This window comes from Zootoca vivipara, chromosome 5 (genome assembly GCF_965207765.1).
Source record: "Zootoca vivipara chromosome 5, rZooViv2.hap1.1, whole genome shotgun sequence".
Taxonomy (NCBI): Eukaryota; Metazoa; Chordata; class Lepidosauria; order Squamata; family Lacertidae; genus Zootoca; species Zootoca vivipara.
The window spans coordinates 94431056-94449711 of record NC_142588.1 but is presented as its reverse complement, the minus strand read 5'-3'; the positions used below and the strand labels follow the sequence as shown (position 1 = coordinate 94449711).

At 50.6% G+C, this 18656-nt stretch overlaps 1 protein-coding gene across 1 annotated transcript in view; it reads right to left on the bottom strand.

The window, feature by feature from the left end:
- Positions 1-2015: 2015 nt before the first annotated feature.
- The window catches only part of LOC118093641 (putative cation-transporting ATPase 13A5), a 62112-nt gene continuing 45471 nt past the window's right edge, over positions 2016-18656 (bottom strand). The window contains exons 18-30 of the mRNA XM_035133161.3: positions 17842-17966; positions 16252-16412; positions 15988-16107; positions 15491-15570; positions 14472-14514; positions 13672-13781; positions 12676-12772; positions 11061-11133; positions 9086-9260; positions 6766-6953; positions 5864-5952; positions 5548-5628; positions 2016-4056 (exon numbers count right to left, since the gene is read on the bottom strand). Coding sequence (XP_034989052.2) covers positions 3853-4056; positions 5548-5628; positions 5864-5952; positions 6766-6953; positions 9086-9260; positions 11061-11133; positions 12676-12772; positions 13672-13781; positions 14472-14514; positions 15491-15570; positions 15988-16107; positions 16252-16412; positions 17842-17966 — 1546 coding nt within the window. The 3' untranslated portion in view covers positions 2016-3852. The remainder of the gene's footprint in view (positions 4057-5547; positions 5629-5863; positions 5953-6765; positions 6954-9085; positions 9261-11060; positions 11134-12675; positions 12773-13671; positions 13782-14471; positions 14515-15490; positions 15571-15987; positions 16108-16251; positions 16413-17841; positions 17967-18656) is intronic.

The window sequence follows — 18656 nt, the reverse complement described above, 5'->3', positions numbered from 1 at the left end:
ATATGGATAAAAATGATTTTTCCAATCCCAAGCTGAGAAGGCAGCAAGAAGTATTAGAAGGACGTGGCTGTGTGGCTTTTCTAGAAGCCGCCTTGTACCAAGTCCTACTGTTTGTCCATCTTCTTCTGTATTGCCTACACTGACTGGCAGAGGCTCTACAAGGTTCCAGACAGGGGTCTGTGCCAGCCCTACGTTCAGGTGCCAGGAACTGAAGCTGAATGTTGGAAGATTCAGGATAAAAGAAAATACCTCCCCACGCAGCCCATAATTAAATTTGCTTCCGAAAGAGGGCGGCTGGGTGGCCGCCAACTGGGATGGGTTTAAAAGAAGATTTAGAGAAATTCCTGAAATATAAGTCTGTCCATGGCTACTACCTGGGATGGCTGTGCTCCAGCTCCTTTGGCAGAGGCCAGGTGCTTCTGAATCCCAGTTGCAAGAAACTGCAGGCGGGGGAAGAGAGGCCTTGGGTTCGGGTCCTGCTGGTGGCCTTCTTCCCATGGGGGCCTATTGGGTTTATATGTTCAGTTTATAAACTCTGTTAAAAAGAAAAGAAAAATGTACGGGATGGGAATAATTCGTGATAGAAACAATTGTTAGATACCCATGAAGTAGTTCATTCCTTTCTATAGGAGCAAAACCACAAAAATATGTATTGTTACTCTTTATGTTCCTTCCCTTGCTGCATGATATGTGCATAGACAATGGATGAACAGCAAAAAAAGGTTGTGTCACCTGATGTCAAGGAATTAATCGCCCCTATGAAAAGAACGGAATACGCAACAGGATCAAAAAAAAAGGAAAATGCAAAATTGAAATCACTATAGGACACCCATATTAAGAAAGGAGAGGAACGCCTGTTGGAGAATGTAAAATTAAAACCCAGTAAAGAGGCGTAGCAATCATCATCAAATATAAGAATCACCAGTATGTTTTTGAGGATGTATTAAAGAGCTTGAGCAGGAGATTCATCTTCAGCGGAAACCATTTGTATGGCGTAGAATGTCTCCTAAGGAGCATTTATACCTGTAATGACTACCAAAAAAATACCTTTTGAAAATAAGGAAATAAGTGTCTTAATAGATTCTAGTTGGAAAAGGAGGGCCTTCAATGGGTAAGGGGATTTCAATGGCATTTTGGACCCCCAAATTGCCCAATCAAGAGTAAAAGGGGGAAATGGTGCCTTACAAAATATATTATTAGACAATATAAAGCATGTTTTTCACCATCTAGAAAAAAGATTTTACATTTTTTAAATCCACTAGAATACCCATTGAATCCTTTGCTGGCCACATCTCTGAATGCCAGGATAGAATCTCAGGTGTGTGCCAAGAGCGACCCTGGACTGTTGGAATAGATTGATGATCAGACTCAGAAAGGAATCCAAGGTTTGCGCTTGGACCAGGGCTGGATTGAGGTTGGGTGAGGCCCTCAGCTACTTTGTCAACAACAAATGGTCATTGTTTTTCATGTTGAATATATGCTATCTGGTCATTGATGGACCTCATAGGTATCTCAAGCCATTTGCGCATCACAAAATAGGAGCCTACACAACACAAAACACTGTTGCTGTAAGTAGGATTTATTTTGTTGTTTATCTTACATTTTGGAAATGTACATACAAATGTATTCTTCCCTTGAAAAATTTTTTGGGGGGTCCCCAAGAGAGTGGGGCCCTAAGCTAGAGCTTGTTTAGCTTTACGTATATATGTAAATCTGGCCCTGGTTTGGACAGTCTGGCATTGCAAAATGGACCGGCTTTTGTGGAACAAAATGGATCGGCTTTTGCCGCTGGAGACACAGCCAAGTGGAAGAAGCCAAGGAAGGAGATTCAGTCCAACTCCATTTTGCCTTCAGTTCTAGACCCACTTGGCTGGGAGGGGAATACACTGAAATCAGTGGGATGGTTTCCCTGGGGGATCTTGAAGCCGCCTCTTCCTCTTGCCACATCATAATACAAATAATAAAGACAATTATACATTCCACATTAAAATTTTTGTTGTTTTTTTTTTAAATACATTTTATTCCAATTTCCCAAATTCAACAAATTAACAAAACCAATCTTTTATACAAAATCTTATATTCACATCTTTTACCTTGCTCCGCCGAGCTATGACTTCCCCCCCTCCCTTCATGCGGGTTTCTTGTTAATTCCCTTTTTTGCAGTTCCTTTTTTGACATATTGGTCAATTCGTAAGGTTTATTTTAATCCTGCGAGAGTTTTTAATGATCCACATTAAAATTTTTGAGGGGACTTCCTATGTTCTGGCTGGTTGGGAGAAATATATTTTTACTTGTTCTCTCTTGTTTTCCCCCAATATCATATTTCTGATCTTAACCCATTGTCTTATGACCCCAGTCACTGGTATCGACTTTCAATTGTGTTTAACAAATCCAAATTCTCTGGCTGGCCTCTGTTAAATTTTCTCCTACCAATAAAGAACCTACGTAAGGACTCTAGACGGGCTCTTGGGTACCCCATAAGCGATAAAGGAACAGGTGTTGTTTCTTTCTTATAACAGTTGGCTTTGGCATTTTGGCCTGGAGAGTCAGAAATTGCATCACACACCAGGTTCCTGTGGCTCAGGCAGGCCAAGGGGTGATATTCCTGAGGATTTAGCAAGTTTCACCTAGTTCCAGCCAGTTTACACAGAACATTTGCATTGGGCAAACCTCAGCCAAGGAGGTTCCTCGATCTAGGAGAGAAATCCCTTCAGGAACTTCCCCGGATGTCTCCGTGGGGTCTCTCTTTCGGAGAGCCAAGATGGCTTTTGGGTTGCAATCCTGCACTACTCTAGACATGTGGTTTGTATACTTATGGATGTGTGTTTGCCTTGTGCAATTATCAAAGTTTATTCTATATTTGAGACCTTCAGATTCCTTTAGCAATACAGAGGAGGAGCACATTAAACACCAACTTTCTGCCCGTGAGACAGAGAATTATTGCATCTAGCACCCAAGCCTTATGAGGAACGGTCAAGGGAGTCGGGTTGGGATAAGCCTAGAGAAGAGGAAACTGAGAAGGGGGACGCCTCAAGGGCTGCCCCATGGAAGGTTTCCTGCTGCCCCAGAAGGCAGGACCTGAACCCATGGCTTCAAGTTACAAAATGGAAGATTCCGACTCAACATCAGGAATTCCGACTCAACATCAGAAACAGTGATCGCTGTTTGAGAGGCGAACGGATGGCCTTGGGAGATGGAGAACTCGCCTTCCTTGCAAGCTTTTAAGCAGAGGTTGGACGGCCATCTCTCAGGGATTCTGTCGCTGAGATACCTGCCTTGCAGGGGGCTGGACTAGATGACTTTTGGGGTCCTTTCCAACCTGGCAACTCAATGACGTTCATCTTAATGCCAGTGAAGTCTTCCCTCTCCTTCCCCAACTCCCCAAACCTTGTCCTGCCCTCCAGATACACACAGATGCACCAACTTTGTGGCACATTTTTGCAAGTTGCAGAACTCCAAATAAATGGCTGGCAACAATCACATAAAAGAAAAAAATAACCACTTTATTCTCTTTGGGAAAGCAAAAATGCAGAGTTGGCTTTATTTTCCACACAGCGGACAGTGTTCCCTCGTGTAACCCTTCCGCTGGAGCAGCCTGGTCCCCGTGGAAGAGGCTGGAGTCCCTCCTTCCCTTGCGTGGGCACAGGGACCAGGCCCTAAATTTCCCCACTCAGGCAGGGCCAACAGCAAAATGCCCCCCTTGGCAGGGGAGAAACCTCCTTGAGCTGGATAAACAAAGGCAGGCTCCGTGTGCACAGTCAGAGGGGGTTCCCGTGGGTCTCTATCAGTCTCTCTGTGCACAAAAAGTCCCTTTGGGCAAGTCCTCCTGCGCCAGCCTGCGGCCTCCCCCAGCTAGTTCTTTTCGCCCGCCTCGTCATAGGCAGGGTTGATGTAAGCTTCACTCCTGGGCTCTTCTGCAAAGTCCTTCTGGTGGATGGGGGGCCACTTTGCGTCCTTCTCCAGCTGCCGCTGCAGCTTCCGGTACTGGCTGGAGGAGTGAAAGTGGAACAGCTCCTTGATCAGCAGCCAGAGGCGGTGGTTCTGCAGGATGCCGTCCTGCAAAGAACATGGGGGCGTGAGAAAGGGGCCCATCCAGTGGCCGACTAAATGACCCCAAGCAGGACCCAAGCACAAGAGCATCTCTCTTGCCTCCTGGCTTTCCAAAGCGTAGCTGCCTCCAATCCCCAAAGCATCTGGCGGCATAGAAGCTGCATGGGGGGAAAGTTGCCTCTTTGGGAATTCAGTGGCTAGATTGCTCACCGTGGCAAGATGGTTGGAGCCTACGGCACCGATCCTGGCCCGACTGCACTGGCTGCCACTTAGTTTCCAGGCCTCATTCAAAGTGCTGCTTTTGACCTCTAAAGCAGGGGTCGGCAAGGTTTACCGGCCATGGGCCAGATCACTTCCACTCTGCGCGTGCCCAGACACTGAAAACCACGCCTGCACAGAAGCAATTTTGGGCGTCTGGACATGCGCAGAGGCGATTTCCAGTATCTGTGCATGCGAAGACGCGGTTTCTGGCACTGCTCGGTGAGGGCGGGGGACTCGCCGAGTGGGTGGCTTGGTTCAGGGGCGGCTCGTGGGCCAGTAAAATGGTCTTTGTGGGCCGCATCTGCCCCATAGGCTGCACATTGCTGACCCCTGCTCTAAAGCCTTAAACGGCTCAGGACCACAATATTCCCCATGTGAACTGACCTGGATCGTAAGATCATCTTCTGAGGCCCATCGTCGTGTCCCTGCTCTACAAGAGGAGTGGCCACCAAGAACGGGGCCTTTTCTGTGGTGGCTCCCCGCTTGTGGAATGCTCTCCCCAAGGAAGTTCACCTGGCACCAGGTGAAAACGTTCCTCTTCAGTCAGGCGTTGGGATGAAGAACATTCTATGCCCTTTAAATGTGTTTGGGGTAGGGGGGTATTGAGGTTATTATTAGCAGGCATAGGCAAACTCGGCCCTCCAGTTGTTTTGGGACTACAATTCCCACCATCCCTGACCACTGGTCCTGTTAGCTAGGGATGATGGGAGTTGTAGTCCCAAAACATCTGGAAGGCCGAGCTTGCCTATGCCTGTTATTAAGATTAGGATTTTGTGTCTTCATTTTGTATTTGTATCTTGTAAACCGTCCTGTGGTTTTCAGATGGAGGGCAGTATATCAATTTAATAAATCATCATCATCATCTGTTGGTGAGCAGGAGGAGGATGCTGAGCCTGAGGGACCATTTTCCTGACCCTCTTTAACCCCCCCTCCAAATCCCCTCCACATCCCCTGAACCACCACCAGCAGGTTCCCACAACCACCGGGAGTAGGTAGCGCTTGGCTGGAAGGGAAAACTCTGAGCCAGTTACTGGGGAAACGAAAAGCCGCCGCTCAGAGGCTGAGCATCGGCCTTGCAAGCAGAAGCTCCCAGGTTCAATCCCCGCTGGGACTGAGAGACCCCCGCCTGAAATCGTGGGCAGCTGCTGCCAGCCAGTGTAGACAGCATTGAACTAGATGGGCCAGCAGCCGGACTTGGCGCAAGGCCGCTTCCTAAAAGCACGAGCGCCTGCTCACCTCCACGAAGAACGAGACGGCAAATGCCACCAGCAGCATCAGCAGCACATAAACCCTCCAGATGGTTGGGGTGCAGAGTAACTGTGAGAAAAGAGGTTGCAAGCTGGTTTAGGTCAGCCTGCCTGGCACCTGCCCCCTCCTTCCACCCCCCCACCCCCTTTGAGCCTGGCCCAGGGCTCTGCGTTTTGTCCTAAGCGGAGAGCATGGTGCTCCAATCTGGTGCCGGCTGCCCATATCCTCACGCTGAGGGGCGCTCTGGGTTCTCCTCACACTCTGAACAGGAGTCTCCCGCTGCCCCATGGCACTTCCGGCTCACCTCCAGCCCTTTGTAGATGGGGTCAAGGTCAGCGAAGAAAAAGAAAAGGGCGACTCCAAGTTGGACGCACAGCAGGCCAGAGAAGATATCTGGGGAATCAAGAAGACGAAGAGCCCCCAGTGAAACCCAGGAATTGGGGGGGGGCTCTAGGATCAGGAAGAGCAACAGGAGATGGGAGGCAGCAATCAAGCAGGTTCCCATGTGCCCCTGGATGGACCTCAGGAAGGGCGGCTGGCCACGGGGGCTGCTCCTTCCTTCCTTCCTTCCTTCCTTCCTTCCTTCCTTCCTTCCTTCCTTCCTTCCTTCCTTCCTTCCTTCCTTCCTTCCTTCCTTCCTTCCTTCCTTCCTCTTTTGCCTGGCCCATATTTTGATCGCATGATGTACCGATTAATTCCCCAGGGTCCAAGAACTGAACCCGTTGAATCCGACCTAGTCGGATGCACAGAAAATCTGAGCAGAAATCTTGCTCCACTGAGCTCCAATTCAACAGGTAAGATCTGATTTTCACAAGGTCCAGCCATGGAAAAAGAAGAAAAGCTCTCGGACCCCCAGGGGGAAATAATTGGTACACAATGCAGTCAAAATATGGATCAAGTGAAAATGTTGATGAGCCCTCCCTCCCTCCCTCCCTCCCTCCATGGGACAACTGCAGAATGCGTGCCAAAGCAGATAATCTCAAAGGCCTTACAGGGGTGTGATAAGGAGCCAAGAAACAAGGCATGGAAAGTTCTCTGAGCACCGCAGGAGAATGCTACCTGGTCTGTGCCCACAACCAGGCCCCTGGCAAGGCTGGTCCTGGTGTATTGGGGCTCTGCTGGGTTGGGTGGGGCAGAAGTCATCATGAATCGAAAAGGCAGAAAAGGACGTAAGGGTCTGCTGCCCCCCCCCCCCAGTTAACTCACAGTTGGTGTAGATGGGCTTCCGGAAGGGTTTCCCCTTGGAGAAGACAAAGGCTGCGATGATGCAGTTGACGGTGACCAGTGCCCAGAGGGTGGTGTCCTCATAGCTCAGGACGAAGTGCTCCGGTGCCGTGGCGTTGCTGGCCGTCCCGTTGCCTGGAGATACAGGGTGGTCTGCAGTAGGGCACCCCCTGGAAGGAAGACCCCACCCCCACATCCAGCGTTACTTCCTCTGCCTCATTGTCCTGGTCAGATGCAGGTCAGAATGAAGAGGCAGGGGCAGATGCTGGCGAAGTTAACTATTCATTCAAGGAGATGGCATGCAACTCGGCAACCCTTCCCAGCAGGTCTTGGCCCTAAGGAACAGTTGCCAGGGCTGAAGGTCCCTGCCTTCTACCTAAGGCTCCTCCTCTCCCGGATGTTTCCCAAGCCATCTCAAACTGCATCTTTGCACCTCTGGTCGCTGTTCCGCTCTTCTCCTTATTCTAGGAGACCAGGGGAAGGGGAGCTTGTGGGAATGTTCAGGGTGACAGGAGAGGATATATTGTTTATTAATATCCTTCCTAACTTGCGCTAGCAAGAACCTTTACTTAGCAGAGTTACATTCCCCTTTTTACATGCAGAGCAGATAGCTGGTTGCAGGCTCGTGTGAGCCTCTCACCATTATACAATTCAGTCTGCCTCAGATTGAATTGTATAAAGGTAAAGGGACCCCTGACCATTAGGTCCAGTCGTGACCGACTCTGGGGTTGCACGCTCATCTCGCATTATTGGCCGAGGGAGCCGGCGTATAGCTTCTAGGTCATGTGGCCAGCATGACAAAGCCGCTTCTGGCAAACCAGAGCAGCGCACGGAAACGCCGTTTACCTTCCCGCTGTAGCGGTTCCTATTTATCTACTTGCATTTTGACGTGCTTTTGAACTGCTAGGTTGGCAGGAGCTGGGACAAAGCAACGGGAGCTCACCCCGTCACAGGGATTCGAACCGCCGACCTTCTGATCAGCAAGCCCTAGGCTCAGTGGTTTAACCCACAGTGCCACCTGTAGGTTTGTATAGTATAGTTCCTGGTAAATTCCCTTTAATCCCTCTTAAAAGAATAAAGACGCCACAATCTTATTTAAAGTCAATAAAAGAAATTTACTTACATCAGTTCACCGTGTGATCCCTGAAGGCAGACTTAGTTAAAAATATGTACATGTGGATCTACCCCATATGGAGGTATAATCCGAGTGCTTATGCTAGCAGAGAAGCTAGCAGAGCAGTCCTAGCTTAAGGTTGGTCAAACGATGAAGGAAGTCAAAGAGAGAGAGAGGTGTGCTGCATGACTCGCCCTTTTGTTACCTGGACACAGGGCGCGGCTTCTCGCTCGTGGGGCTCTACTGCGGCGCCGGCCTGCAGCGCAGCCAGAGCCGCCGCCACGGCAGGAGCCAGAGCCGAAGCTGGGCCGGGCACGCAGCTGGCCGCTAGCCTGGCCGCCTTCTACATGTGCTTCCAGCCGGCCTGAGGCAAAGCCGGAGCCGGAGCGGTACCGGAGCAGCGGCAGCAGCAGCAGCGCCTGGAGATCAGCAGCGCTGGCAAGAAGCCTCACGGGCCATGCTGTAGCTGGCACTCCCCTTTGCCAACAACCGCCGGAAGGTGGGCGCTGCAGAGAGGAACAGGGTCCTAGTGCCCCTGCTCCGCTTGCTTTGCTCCCTGCTCTCCCGAGCGGCGCGGCTGGCGGAGGGAAAAGGGAGGCTTCCGCGCAGCTCCCCCACTTGGTGGGGCGCCCCTCAGCACCCCTCAGCACCCTGGCGCCCCGCGCCACTAGAATCAAAGGGCGAGCTGGCCCTGCCTGGACAGGTAAGGTCATGCCCACGTTCTATCACATGGAAAAGGAAGGATGCTCCAGCCAGGAACAGGAAGTTTTGACTGGCTGGACCAAACATTCCCTCGCATGTCTTCTCTAGCATTACAAGGAATGTTGTACTTGACTGCCTCTCATGGATCACATCTCACAGAGCTAAAACTCTGTTGTCCCTTCGGCACCCAGCACCATCTCCCAATTCTTTTTTTTTTAAAGGAGATACTTTGCAGCTCAAAAGGATGAGGCCTCTAACCTCGCCACAAACAGATCAGAAGGAAGGCTCCATCCAGGGAGCAGAGGCAGCCTGGGGGAGCTCCAAGGGAGATTTTGCCCCCCCCACCCTCCCACTGCTGCCTCTGGGAAGAAGGGGAGCCTCTACCCTTCGACACCAGCAAGAGGGAAATGGCACCCCCTGGCCACCCACCCCAGCCCACCTCTAAGCCTCTCCCTGGGAGGTGCGTTCTTTGGATGGGAGCCTCACCTGTGGCTGCGCACAACAGAGTACCAGGGCTGCTGCTTCACATACAGGAAGGCGAAGACTTGGACGATGAGGGTGAAGAGGACGTTGAGGATGATGGAGAGCAGGAGCGACGGGGAGAGGAGCCGCCCGGGGGGTCGGTAGGGGGCCAGCTTGGGGTAGGCGTGGGTCAGGCTCACTGTGGGGAGAAAGACATGGCATGGAGAAAGCGAAGAGAGAAAGGTTGCCCTTCCCTCTACCCTAACAATATATATTTTTATTATTATTCAATTTTAATTACAATGATCCAAAACAGCCACATTATCCGAATACCAAATTACAATACAATACAATTAAATAGCCAATTATTCAAATACCAAATTAAACAATATTGGGGAACGTCTTGTGTGCTGGATTTCAGGGTGCAAAGTTCTTATTTCTTTATGCTTCCATAATCTTGATCAATCCAATTACAACAGTTCCGATCTTGGTCCTTTATTCTACAGCCCCTGGTTTCACGGATTTTGTTCGTAATTGCATATTTAATAAATTTTATTTCTGCAAGAGGAGTTTATGAGGAGTTTATGTCCTGTAACTTTCTGTGTGAGATGTTTGTTTTCCCTTTGTTTCTTCATTCTCCCTGTTGTAATCCAACAAATTCGGCTCTTTGCTTCCACTTTTTCGCTCTCTCTTCTCTTCGCTGCTCACAAGGGCTGCATGTTTCCATGCGCCATTTTGTCTGTCAAAGTCTAACAAAAGGTCTGGCGTCCGGCCATACGGAGGCGGAGCTAGCTGCTCTGGCACCCAGAGCAGTGCACCTAAGGACAGGGCAAGCCGCCCACGGCAAGTGTCCTGGGGGGGGGGACCTATGATGAGCAGCGAGCATCCCAGGGGGGCCACGCCCGGGGGAGGCCTGGCGATGTCACCCCCCTCAGGGATGACCCCTGGGGTGGACCACCCCCACCGCACCCCCCTCCTCCACCACTGCCGCCATAGCCCTGGGCAGGTCTCCAACTTAGCTTTCTCATCCCACACTCAGCGGCTAGTGATCTGGCATCCCACCAAAGCGATGGTAGATCTTCAAAAGCCATAGCCCTCCTTGTGATTCAGTGGAAGCTCGATGCTTTAAATCAGGGCTCAGCAAAAAAATTCAGAGGGCAATTGGGCCAGATCTGGCCCGCAGATCGTAGTTTGCCGACCCCTGCTTTAAATTGTATCAACTCTCTCTCCTAACACTAGAACTGGTGGACAGCCAACGAATATGGGAAGATTCAGGATGAATCAAAGAACGTCCTCCTTCATGCAGCGCATCGTTAATCTGTGGAACTCCCTCCCGCAGGAGGAAGTGATGGCCAGCAACTTGGATGGCTTTTAAGAAGGATGAGACCCGTTCAGGGAAGGGGAGAGCGCTATTGATGGGGATCAACCGAGATGGCTGTGCTCGGCCTCCACAGACAAAAGCCACAGGAGGAGAGAGCTGCTCTTATGCTCAGGATTCCCATTGGGGCTTCTGGCTGCCCACAGAGAGAACAGGATGCTGGATTAGAGGGGCCATGGGCCTGATCCAGCAGCTTCTCATGTTCTTAAAGACAAATTGCTCTTCTGCCCCACACGCCGCCAGCAAGTAATGTGGGTGGAGATGAAGAAGGAGAGCTGGCCTGGAGGAGTCAGCCAAGGGGAACAGGAGGCTTTGCTGAAAGCAAGATGCTTGCTCCAGGGAGAGTTCTCAGGAAGGTGAAGTGGTGGAGCTCAGGCTTGGGGGCTGCCCCACAACCGTGGAAAGCCCTTCTCTCTCCCAAGCTTTGCCAGAATTTGAACTTCTTGAGCGCTGCTCATTCAGGTTGGGGTAAGCCAAATTCGGGCTCCCTTCAGCTCAAGAGGGAATTTGTGGGTTTCACATCTGACTGTGCACCTTCCTTGTAGCAGCGGCCCCAACCCCCAACCCCCAAGGGAACTCGCCTGCTTAATACACGGCCCCATAAGCCAGTGATCTGCTTACTTGTTAGGCACACGACGAGGGTGATGGCGACATCTTGAAGGAGGTACTGCATATTCCCAAAGATCTGCAGTTGCTAAAAGTGGGGCAGAGGGAGAGAATGAGTTCCTGGAGGGCTCTCAGCCCTGCCGCTTGTGCTCAGATTGTTACCCAGATTGTTACGGAATTAACTCAGACCGAGCGGGAGGGTCGACGGGCCTTTGCAACAGCACCCAAAGATCTCTTGCCGGGACTGGATTCGCACACGGGTCCACGCTCCACTGCGGCAAAATAACTTCCCTCCCTTACAGGATCCCAGGCACCAAACACATTGCTCCTTTAGGCTGAGGCTTTTTAGAAAGATGAGAACCACTGTGGATCAAGTGCCTGACTGCGACCTGGGGAGAGACCTGGGTTCAAATCTCTCACTCGGAAATGAAGCTCGCTGAGGGGGAGGAGGAGAATATAGAAACCACCGCGAGCTCCTTGGAGGAAATGTAATTAATAGTACTATTGCATTAGTATATTAATTATAGTAAAAATAAAATAAAATAAAATAAAGGACTCTGTGCTTCTCTGTAATGCCTTCATTTCTCTTCAGCTAAGCCATTGTCTCCCTCCAAGCTAGGACTACAGTTTAGGGCACGGGTGTCAAACACAAGGCCCGGGGGCCAAATCCGGCCCGCCAGACCTCGTCATGTGGCCCGCCGAGCACCCCAGCTAGCGGGACCCAGCAGTGGGACCTTGCTGCTGAAGCGCCGCGCCAACAAAGCGCCGACAAACAGCTGGGGCCGGGGAAATGCTTTTTGCCCCTGGGTCCCTTCGCGCTCTTTTCTGGCGCTGAATCAAGGCGGCGACCCCCCCTTCCCTTTCTTTCTTCCTCTCTCTCGTTCTTATTCTTTATTTCCCTCTACTTCCTTCCTTATTTCTCCCTTTCTGTCTTCTCTCCCGCTTTCTTTTTCTTTCCTTCTTTATTCCCTTCCTTATTTCCTACTCTTCTTTCTCTCACCTCTTTCCTTCCTTCCTCTCTCCCTCCCACTCCCTCTTTTCTTCCTCCCTCCCCTCCCCTCCCTCTCCCTCTCCTCAGAAACATAGGATGCTGCTTTATACTTCTGGCCCTTAAACCCTGGAACCAGGAGAGCAGCTCCAGTGAGTCAACCTCAGCCAGTCCCTTTGGTGAAGGGTGGTGGCTCACTGGCAGAAGATCTGTCCTGCATGCAGAAGGATCCCAGCATCTCCAGGTACTAGTAGCTCTGCAAAGGTCCTGCATGAAACCCTAGCGAGCCTCCACCACCCAGTGCAGTTACCAAAAATCATTTTTCAATAAATTGTACAATAATTGTACATTTGAATATCTACTTGCCATTATTCTGACTATGTTTCTGCTTTCAGAGCTAGTTATTACTTACATTATTACAAAAAACAGTAATAATTGAATGCAGTGACAATAATTTATGATAATAAAGAGTGGACACATAGTCCTACAGATACAACCGGCCCTTTGAGGGTGACCAAACTGCTGATGCGGCCCCCGATGAATTTGAGTTTGACACCCCTGGTTTAGGGGCACGTGCCGTCAGTCACCCACCATTCGGCCTTTGGATGATCTACACCTGTCAATATTTACATCCGTACGTACCCAATACAGCAGAGCAGTGCCGATGAACTGGTTCATCCCGTACAGGGTCAGGTATTTAATCACCGAGAAGGAGGACACGAGGGCCGCGCGACCTTCCCTGGGGAAGAGAAAGAGGCAGCTCAAGTGCAGAAGGACAACTCGGCAAGCAGCTAGGCTTGCCAGGGCAAGTGCCAGGAGTGTGCCAGTCCCTGTGGGCAGCACCAGGACAGAAGGAAGCGTTCTAATAATTTTAAGGTCTCAAATACAGAATATTCATAAATGCACACATATCTAAATATATGAACCATGCATCTGAAATAGTACGGGAGAGCAATCCTGAAGCCATTCTGATTCTCCCAATGACCTCAAATATTCCCCTGCAGAAAGGGAGGCAAATGGGGAAAGCCTTCCCATTGCCTTTTCGCTTACAAATCCTGTCTTAAGGGCGTATTTGTGTATGAATAGGGTGAGCCTGTGAGCTGGATTCAGGAAACTAAAATACTGGCCATCACCAAAGAAAGAACAGAATGCCCAGGTAATCAGTGACCATTGTCAGGTATCCTGGCAGGCAGGATTTCTGCTGAAGACCGCCTCCTTCTGTGATGATGTTTTTGGGGGTGGTCTTGGGGCACAGTAATAATAATAATAATAATAATAATAATAATAATAATAATAATAATTTATTATTTATACCCCGCCCAGTTTCAAAAGTCTGTATAAGGGCTTGCGCACCATTGTTCTGGGTTCCTCCTCCCTCCTGCGTGTGGGGGGAGCACCCTGTTGCAACAGTCCTTTGAATAAAGATCAGGCTTACGTACTAGCCTTCTCAATATTTTCTGGTTGGCCTCTGTTTTCTCCTTATGGACTCTATAGTGGCTCTTGGGAAAAGGAGCAGCTTTTCTTATAACAGAAGGAAGGAGGCAACAGAGGAGAGCCACACTGGATCCCACAAGGCGCCTCCGGAGAGGTTTGGCGTGGCGGGAACAAAGCCACGAAAGCGAAGGAGGCAAAACCCACCTGATCAGTTCCGGCACACACTCGATGTTTGGGATTTGGGAGGTGAAAGGAGAGGCCACGGAGGCCTCTTGCTCGGAGAGGGAGATCCCGGCGTGAGCCATCTTCAAGGCCTGAAAGAGCAGCAGCAACAACAACATCAGCCCCCGCCCCCATTAAATCTCAGATACAGTGGTGCCTTGCTAGACAAAATTAATTTGTTCCACGGGTCAATTCGTGTAACAAATTTTTGTCTAGCGAGTCCCAGTTTCCCATAGGAATGCATTGAAACTTAATTAATGCGGTCCTATAGGCTCTGGGGGACTGGCGACGGCATGCGAAGGGGCTTCGGAGAAGGTCTCCGAATCCCCGTCCGATGCCGGCTGTGTGCGAGGCGGCTGGGGGAGAAGCTCTCTTCTCCCAGCCACCGCCTTGCCTGACTCCCCCGACATGGAGCGCAGCTTCGGAAGCCTCCGAAACTGCACCCCATGCCATCTGCAGTGGGGTTTCTTCGTCGTTTGCCCCCCCCCCCTCCGGGGAACGCAAGCGGCGAAAAACTCCCGCTGCTAACTGCCTTTGGCTGGGGTCTGGTGGCGATAGCGGCAAGAAGGGGTCCTCCCCTTCTTGCCGCTGTCGTCAAGCCTATTCGTATAGCGGAAAATTCGTCTTACAGGGCATTCGTCTAGCGAGGCACCACTGTAGAATCAAGAGAATTGTAGGAACAGGAATTGCCTTTTTAGGACCCACCACGCCCGTGGGGAAAGGGATCCGGGTGGGTCACAAGCTTTATTATTATTATTATTTAACAAAATCTAATTACCTACCCCACAGTCGTTGGCTCCATCTCCACACATCCCCACGTAGTAGCTAGGAGACAGGAGGGAACATCAGTTGAAAGTTCAGTTTTTTAATTTAAAAAACCTCCCCCCCCATTAATTTTCAGGAAAAAATGTTATGCAAAACTTCTTTTTTAAAAGTGTCATTTGTGCATGAAGACGCACATACTCAGAGCATGCTTCCAGCTATTGGGGGCATTTATCCCATTTATTGTGGGATGGGTGAAAGTCAAGCGGGGAAGTTTTTTTAAGCATCCACATAATGTCATTGGCATAAAATTATCAGCCTGCATCCCTTCCCCCTCGCACCTGGATTCACAGCCTTTCTGGTCAAAAGCTGATCAATTAAGAAAACAGAGCTGCTGCCAATGAGCGGCTTGCAATATCTGAACCACCCCTTCACAATACTGTATAAAGCCTTGGGTGCCCCCAAATGGTCTGCAGGGATGGGGACCTGTCTCAATGTGGAGGGTAGCAGCCAGGGTCACCCACAGAGCCCCATGGGGTTGGGGGAATAAACCCCAAACAGTTTTACTGCAACAAGGAGGCAGGGGGGGGGGGTCTGCAAGATCAACAATGGTTTTGAAATGCTATGTTGTTTTTTTGTTTCCTTGCATGCCGTTGAAGGTGGGACTTAGTAGGCGACTGTGATAAATTACCCTGTTTAACGATGTACTTTTTGAATTTTTACAATGACAAAGACTGCTAATGACCTTTCAGGAGCATTGGGATGGACTGAGATAAACGGGCACTGCATTAAGATTATATGTGCTAAATGCCTTTGCTAACTCTGCAGTACGTCTTTTTACAGGAATGTTGCCTTCGGTTCCCTTTATTTCTCCTATTTCTCGCATGCATCTGTAGTAAGATGTCCCTTTCACAAAAGGGGAGGCGATGTTATGAGAAGGGAGTAGCGGTCTGTGCCCCTCGCTCTCCCCAGAGAAAGCTCCTTCTCCCCGACCCCCAAGCTCCGCTCCCAGAATCTCGAGGGCAAGGAAGGAACCTACTCTAGCTTCTGAAATTCTTCCACAAGGCTGGACTTCTGCGCTGGAGACATCCTGGCAAACACGGTTGCGTTCAGAAGAATCTGAATGGGCGGGGTATAAATAATAAATTAATAAATAATAATAAATTATTATTATTATTATTATTATTATAATCTGTGGATAGAAGAAAAACCCACATGGAATCATAGAATTGTAGAGTGTCCTGGGGGAGGCCAGGGAGGCCGGAGCAGAGGAGGCAATGAAATCTGGGAGCGCCAAATAACATTTGTGGCGTGGACAGAAGATCAAGACAGCCCACCCTGAAAGCGCAGAATGCTTATTGCTTCACAAGACACACATCCGGAGGCCTCTTCCGCCCAAAGAAAGTCTCGCCTTGCAGGCTGGTTCCAAGGAAGCGCCCTTAAGGATGCGTCCTGGTCTCAATGGGGGACCTCTTCCTCATTCCCTCTTCCCCCCACCAGCCCTAAGGACCACCCACCGCCTCCCCCACAGCGTACCTTTGGCAGGAGACTGCCGAAGTGTTTCACGAGGACGTGATAGGTGTACCCGTTCAAGGCGAAGTGGAAGTTGCTGTCTTTCCCACTAGCGTTAGAGATGTCAATGGAGATGTCAGGAGTCTGGAAGTCAGGAATGACGCCCCGGTGACTTATTTCAGAATTTGCGCAATTGGAAGCATCTCAGCCAAACGGCGTCAGAAGCTTGGGGGCGCACCCATTCCACCCAGATTGAACCTATGCGAAGCTCTGGAGCTCCTGCCTTACTGGGGTTTCGTTGGTATTGGGTCCCTCCTCCATCAGCTGCCAGGTAACGGAGGCCCGGTTGGAGCCCTCTGGCTCCCTGGCTTCTACGAGGATCACTCTGCTGTCAATGGAGAACATCCCACAGTTCTTGGCGACTGTGATGGCTGTCTGAAGATTGTCACCTGGAAGCGAGGGGAAGGAAGGAAGGAAGGAAGGAAGGAAGGAAGGAAGGAAGGAAGGAAGGAAGGAAGGAAGGAAGGAAGGAAGGAAGTCTGTGGGGCTGTTTGCAGGGTTCATTTGCCTCCCCGTGGGCCTCCAGGACCTCAAAAACCACGGCTGCCCTTCTGCACACCCAAAGGGACTTTGGGCTTCTGTGTATTGAACAGCAGCAATCTTCTCCCTCCCATTGCCGGTAACTAGCTGAAGGTCTCCTACTGAAAGCCCAAAGGCTTCTCCAAATGAGCTTTGCACAGAGCATTCATCCTGACTTGCTTGCGCAAAGCTTCATGGAGCATTTGTTCTGATATTTTTTGGAGGGCAGGTTATAGAACAATGAGCATTCGTTCTGCACTCATCCTGATTTGCTGACAGGGTGTTGACACGTCTTGCCTTCATCATCCATTCACCCCACACTTTTCAATGCATTTCGCAGTCATTTTCCAAACGGGAAGAAAAGGGTTTTTCTTTGCGGCTCTGGGCCAAGAGAGAGCTTTCCTCCACTTAAAATGTGCACACCTGCATCCCACAAAATACTGGCAGTCTGCAGGTGGCAGAAAACCCTTGAACCAAACCCCGCTTTGGGACCACCATCTTGTTTCTATTCGACACCATCCAGAACGGCTTAATCTGTTGGAAGAATCAGGCTCAAAAGCTCAAACCCTGCGTGCATTTAGCCAAAGGTTTGCAAATGCCAGTATATGATCACAAAAGGAGGAGAAAAGCTTCATTTCTTGGGAAAGCTGTCAACTACATTGCAGTTCCAGCCTGCCTCTACCCTCGCCTATGATTTTTAGAGACTGAGCCCAGGGCCGGCGCATCCATTGAGGAGAACTAGGCAGTTGCCTAGGGCGCCAAAATGGAGGGGGCGCTGGCACGATGGGGAGTGCTGCTGGCTTCGCAGGACTCGCTCTGCCACGTGGCCGCTGCACCCCAATGCCACCTACCCACATCCAGGGCCGGTGCAGCCCAGGCGTGCCCGGAGCAGCCCCTTCCTGCGCCGCACGTGCGCCAGAGCCGGGCCTTTGGCTCCAGGCGCCATCGACGTGCTCTACTTCTCGGGCAGGCGGGAGCAGCTGCTGTTGCACCCAGGGGTCCATGACTAAAGCAACCCAGCCGTTGACGGCGCAGGTAAGCGAGAGGGGCACTGGAAAGGGAAGGGGGTGAAGGCTGGGTCAGGCCCGCAGGGAGGAGGCAGACGCCCGGGGGGGGGCGCCATAAGGTGGCAGCCCTGACTGAGCCTCACGTATGTTTGCATCAGTAAAGGCCTGATCTCTCCCCCCCCCCCCAGTTAAAGCCTTTGGGAAACCCCAGGTAGGGAGAACCCCTTGCAAACCCTTTGCAAATGCACAAACACACAACCAAGAGCTGCCCCCCCAACCGCAACCTACCTACCTGTGACCATGACGCTGCGGATGCGAGCCAAGCTGAGTTCTTCCAGGACAGCCAGGGTCTCGATCTTCAGCCGATTCTCCATGACCAGGAGACCCAAGAAGGTCAGGTCGGACTCCAGCTTGTCTCTGGAAGGAAAGAGGGGAGTGTGAGGGGCTTCTGAAGGGGCCCAGAGGAGCTGCTGGACCCAGAGAGGCCTAGGGGGGGGGCTGCTCTGGAGCAGGGCCTTGAGGTGGCCGGCCCCACAGAAAGTCCTCTATGAAGCTGTCCCCCACTATGCCGCTGGCTGCCAGTGAGGCTCATCCACAGTTACGTTATAAGAAAAATACTGCTCCCTTTCCCTTATGGGGTATCCAAGATCCCATATAGAGTCCATATAGGTTCTCTATCAGTAGGAGAAAATAACAGAGGACAACCAGAGAATACTGAGAACCAAAGCAGCTAGTAAGTCTGATCTGTTGCAACTGGGTCCCCCGCTCACCCCACGCAGGGAGGGAGGAGAGGAACCTAGAACAATGGTGTGCAAACTCTTATGCAGTCATACCTCGGTTTAAGGGAGTCAAGGCAATAAGCAACTATTTTACTTTTAAAAGACAACTGAAGGCGGCCCTGTTTAGGGAAATTTTTAATGTTTGATGCTGTATTGTTTTTAATATTCGGTTGGAAGCCGCCCAGAGTGGCTGGGAAAACCCAGCCAGATAGGCGGGTATAAATCATAAATTATTATTATTATATAGTATTTTCAGTTTAAGTACTCCGCGGACCTGTCTGGAACGGATTAATCCACTTTCCATTACTTTCAATGGGAAAGTTCACTT